This window comes from Gossypium hirsutum, chromosome A09 (assembly GCF_007990345.1).
Source record: "Gossypium hirsutum isolate 1008001.06 chromosome A09, Gossypium_hirsutum_v2.1, whole genome shotgun sequence".
Classification (NCBI taxonomy): domain Eukaryota; kingdom Viridiplantae; phylum Streptophyta; class Magnoliopsida; order Malvales; family Malvaceae; genus Gossypium; species Gossypium hirsutum.
The window spans coordinates 5,722,807-5,728,299 of NC_053432.1; the positions used below are offsets into that span (position 1 = coordinate 5,722,807).

Sequence of the window (5,493 nt, forward strand, 5' to 3'; positions counted from 1 at the left end):
GACCCGTCAAAATGTAATGTGCTATTATTTATGTGTGCAAATTATCAAGTACGATCTGTATTTTGTTAAGTTTGTTGGTACGCCTCTGTGTTGCTCTGTTGATGAAGAATATGCGATATCTGAACATGTTAGACTGATTTTTACTAATTCTGTTTTATAACCGTGCACGTGACTTCATGACAAATCTGATATGATCTATTATGGTTCGAAAAGTTTGTTTTACAAAACATGGATTCTCATGGTTATTGATTTTGTTATTGAAAGATAACATGTCTTACATGCTTATTACTCTGATTATGCATATGCATGCCATGACACAATGCATGGGACTTGGGTTGATGCTAAAGAAGGAAGATTTTGTACTGGGAGTTAATGATCTGCATAATTAGTGGCTTGACCACATATATTTGATTGGCAGTTTAACTGTATTATATTATCAAACGTACATAACATAACAGTAAAAATCGAGGCGTGACATGAGTTGTGTAATTAAAATTGGTATAATATTTGAAAGGTTAAGTTTGCATATGTGTATATATAATGCCTAAAGTTTGAATGATTCAAATGGTAGAATGGTATTGTATCATAAGGTTTGTTCTTGAATTGAATGGTTAATTTGATGAATTGTTTAGTGATGAAACATTTAATGTATTATTTGAGGTATTGGATGTACCTGTTACGTTAAAAACAAGTTGAATATGAATTTGGCCAACTTGTTAGGCTATTGTGAATTGGTACAATTTATACCATTTGGAAACATGCGGTCACATTGCGGCAAGGAACCTCCGAAGTCCCGACATCAATCCAATATTTTAAAAATTTTACAGTGTGCAACCTCGAGTCACCGTAAGAGCTTCCGCAAGCTCGTAAAAGACTTGAAATGAATGTATAACATATTGTGAATAAGCATTATGATTAATTACACATTCACTTGGTTAAATTGAAGCGTAGTTGTTCTGGCAACGAATGTTGCATCCCTAACTTGGACCCGACGATATAGTCAGGTATGTGTTGTTAGACTAATATATCAAACATTCTACCTTGTAATCTTACATTCTCGTAATCTTACCAACTACCATCACAAACAAGCATGAATTTCAATTCAAAATCTATTTGTTCATGTATTTTTCATGATTAGTCTCTAATTATAGTAAACATGCTATAATAAAATAAATCATAGTAAAATATACCTGAAGAACATCATCGTCATCACCTTGGCTATTATCAAGAGCACTATTATAAGCACTAAAAAAACTTTGTTATCATAGTAGCATTTATAAATTAATGGTAAAAATCATTTATCAAACAATCAAAATTTTCACTTATGATGTTTGAAAGTTATCCGATACACATTGTACCAAATTATAATACAGCATATATGTTATAATAAAATCTTATGATGCTCTAATCAATTATTTATAATTTATAATTCAATTTAAAAAATATAATCCAACCATTCAATAATAAAAAGTCAATAAAACTCAATTAGATCTTCTCTAATGCAAGTCTCAAGGCCCAATTTCAGACCCATAGATGTAATGGGCTTACACTACCTCAAGACCGAACAATAAGATCAAAGGCCAAGCAAATCAAACAAAGATTCAATCAAAGGCAATATATGAGGATGAATCTTTTTGAGGAAACAAGGAATGATACATGCAGGAAATGGGTGAAATTTATTAAATTTCATTCACTGAAGCTGCCAATTTTTATGTTTGGGGAATCAGCAGACTTGCGATGACTTTTTGGATGGGATCTAGGCATTTCTTAGTTAAGATGTCTTCATGGCATTCGAAGATCTATCTCTTAGCTTTGAAAAGCACTTTGAATCACTCGATTTTGAGATCAAGAGCTCAAGTTATGACTGTTTTAGTGAAGATTGTGCGATCAGAATTTCTGGACGGGATTATGACGGGAATTACTAGTTTCATGCTTTTAATTTGAGTTTGAATCATATTTAGTTTGGATTTTAGGCTTAATTTTTATTATATATGAGCTCAATATTTTATTTATCAGCTCTTATTATTTTATTATTATTTATTCCAATTTTTTTTATAATTATTAAGTATTTTAAGTTATTTATGAGTTTTATGCCATTTAAGAAAAGTCAATTTAAAACTACTTCTTGTTTAGCTTAATTAGACTTCTATTATACTTAAGAATTTTATTTAGATTTATTTAGCTAACCTATATAAAGGTCTTTACATTGTATACAAGTCAATTTTATTATTATTCAACAACTTCTTTTTTGAGTTAATAAATTCTCTTTAAGTTTTTCTTTCCAAGAATTTCTCTTAAGTTCTCTTTTAGAAGAGTTTAAACAATCTTTTCAAATTGTGTGGATCATCTTCAATTTTTTTCTTGCCAAGTTTTCTTTCTTGGAGGGGAAATTAGAGTCGCTTGAAAGGGGGTTGTGGATTCTTCTTGTTTTCAAAGTTTCTTAGGACTTCTATATACCACGTTCTATCTTTTCCATCTCTGTTCTTTGTTTTCTTCCTTATTGCTCCATTTTTTGATTTATTGTTCTATTTTATTTATCTTATTTGTTTATTTTAATTGTTTTATCTAACTTGAATTTGATTGTGTTCGATTGCGTTTCAGGTTGTATCAAAATCTAAATTTCTTTTCAAAAGTCTAGAGCCCTAATTTAAATTTGCGACTTGGACAAACTTTACAATCTTATTCCGCACCCATCTATATCATTATCAAATTTCACTTAATCAAAAAGTGCAAATTAATAATACTCTCTATCAACAATTTTAGTTAAATTTCAAGTATATTTAATTATTAGAATTTAATCGTCAAATATCACGTATAATATAATTTAATAAAAAAATTCGAATTAAAAAAACTTTAAAATAATAATATTTTTTTCTTTTCTAAAGAAAGATCAAAATCTTTAAGTGCTTGAGCGGTAAAAGGTTGTGGAGGCTGGAGCTACCAAAAGGTTGGTGTTTGAGTCTTACTTTTAGTATTTTCTTTTGATGAAAATTTATTTTATAAATAGATTGATAAAAAAATTAAATAATGAAATATATCAATTTCAGTTAATAAAAATTATCCAATGGGTAATCAAATAAGTTGTTATATAAAATTAAAAATATATAATCATTGATACTTATTTTTTTTGAGTTCTAAATCTACTACTAATTAGTCTTTTCAAAACATAATCTACTGGTTTAGTTGCTACATCATAATCTTGTTTATTTAGTAAGTACGAATGTCATTATTGAAACTCTGTCGGTCTACCACTCTATCTTTAATTCTTCAAAATTCTTTCAAAAGTTTTAAAAATTGTGGATTGGATTTTAAGAAAATTATTTTAAAAAATTTAAAAATTAGATACAAATTATTTATAAAATTCAATAGATGTAATTGTTTAGTTAACAGTATATATTAAATATTAAACAGTTTGCTAATCTTAATTTGTAAGTAATTTTAGGTTTAGATTAGTAATAATCCTAGCTAATTATTATAGATTTTGGCTTCCATAAGTGTAATTAATGAGAACATAAAATATAATGATGCTGTCCCTGCTTAAAACTTTGAAAACAAATAGATATAATAATTTTTTTGACCCTCCAACTTTATAAAAATAGTCATTTTAGCCCTCCATTTAATTTTTGACCCCTTTTAGCCCTTGAATTTGTATTTTTTTTGTTAACTTTGCTGATGTGATATACGTGTAGGTTGTCACGTAGATGAAACATCGACATTTAATTCATTTTTAAAAATTTTAAAAAGTATTTTTATACTTTTTAATAATATGAAGGATTTTTAATTTTTAAAAAAATAATTAAATGCGGATGTATCATTTACGTGGTAATCTACGTGTATACAATGTTAATAAAATTTTAAAAAAAACATTATTATTTTTATTTATTTTATGTGATTTGACAAAAAAAATGTAAATTTAAGGACTAAAATAATTTTTTAACCATGCAAAACAAATATTGAAAAAGACTCATGGACAATGCCTTGATTTTGTATGAATTAGCACAAAAAGTCCGAATAAGTCAAAGAATTTAATTTGTTAATCCTTAATTATTGGAACACTAATAACGGTGAATATCTCTTGCCAATATCTATATAATCACACATAAAAATCAAGAAAAATATATTATAATAATAAATTCTTTGAAACCCAAAACTTATCATCGTCCAACAAACCCTAAAGAGTGATGGAAGATAAAAAGAAAAGCAAAATAAAACCAAAATAAAGAACCTGTTCTCTTGGATGCCAACAATATCCCGGAACAACTCAAATAAACAAACTGAAATGTGTATATAAATTATATATTACAATACTTGAAGCATATATATATATATAAGTTTAGTGAAGGAACAAAAATGGCAGTGATTATTGCTGTAGAAATTGTCTGAGGATGTTTGCATTAATATTGCTGCTTTCAGTGTCTGATGAATTCAATAACTCTGATATCCGATTGCTTAAATCATCAACCTCTCCATTCAGCTTCTTAATGTGATTGCATGTCTCATCCAGAAGCTGCAACATGTCACCAAGAATTTAAATAATGATCGCAACGCGAGAAATATGGATTAGCATTTAAAATGAACCAAATCTTACCTTTGCTGCATTTCTTTTCTTCTTCTTGTTATTTGATAAAAGTTCTCTAAGTCTGAGGCTAAAATCTTCGCTTTCATTGCTTCTGCTGCCACTTGATCTTTCGTTGCTTCTTCCACTTGATCTCTTGCTAGACATTGTGGTGCAAAGGGAGAGGTTGATGTTTAGTTATAGAGTTTTTTCGATGGTGTATTTAGCAACTGAAAACAACAAGTGTTTATATAGATGGTGTATAGAGTAGTAGACTAATATAGTGTTTATATATAAAAATATTTGTATTGACATCGTATAAATCGAATATTTGATGGGAAAGCATAAATTTAGGGACATGAGTTAGGCCCATTTGTCCAAAATCAGCAGAACTGATTTGTGTTGAGGAATTATAGGGATTTTCTTTAGAGATTGCTGTTTGTCTTCTTCTTTTTTTTTGTTGGTGAAAGGTTGTTGTTTGTCTTTGAGTCAATAACATGATGAACATGCATGCGTATGCAATTGACTAAATGATGGAAATTTACGAAGCATTATAATCCTTTCTCCATAACTAGTGGAGTTTTACTTGATTTATTAACACCACCACCCCCCCCCCAATCCTATGGTCAATAAGCTACTGATAGGGGGTTTAAAGTGAAATAATTAATAGGGTGTTGGTCGGTGAGTAAGAATATGGTAATAAAATTAGAAATTTGGATTTAACAACTTTTTAAGTTTATGAGGTAGTTGTTAGGAAGTTAAAAGTATTATTTACGCAAAAAAAAAATTAGTCCTTATATAATAGATTAAAAAGTAAATTTGTATTTTCTGTTAAAATTTTCATTCATTTCTACTATTAAGAATTGGTGTAATTATTAGAATAACCAAATAGTTATAAATGGCGTGCCATGTATATTTTATGCAAACATACAAGGATT

At 28.3% G+C, this 5,493-nt stretch overlaps 1 protein-coding gene across 1 annotated transcript; it reads right to left on the bottom strand.

Annotated features, from left to right (window-relative positions):
- Positions 1 to 4,120: 4,120 nt before the first annotated feature.
- On the bottom strand, positions 4,121 to 4,918 carry LOC121206493 (transcription factor PRE3). Its single transcript, XM_041077452.1, has 2 exons — positions 4,589 to 4,918; positions 4,121 to 4,507 (listed from the first exon to the last, which is right to left on the bottom strand). The coding sequence occupies exons 1-2, from the start codon at positions 4,721 to 4,723 to the stop codon at positions 4,361 to 4,363; spliced, it is 282 nt and encodes a 93-aa protein (XP_040933386.1). The 5' UTR covers positions 4,724 to 4,918; the 3' UTR covers positions 4,121 to 4,360.
- Positions 4,919 to 5,493: the final 575 nt, after the last annotated feature.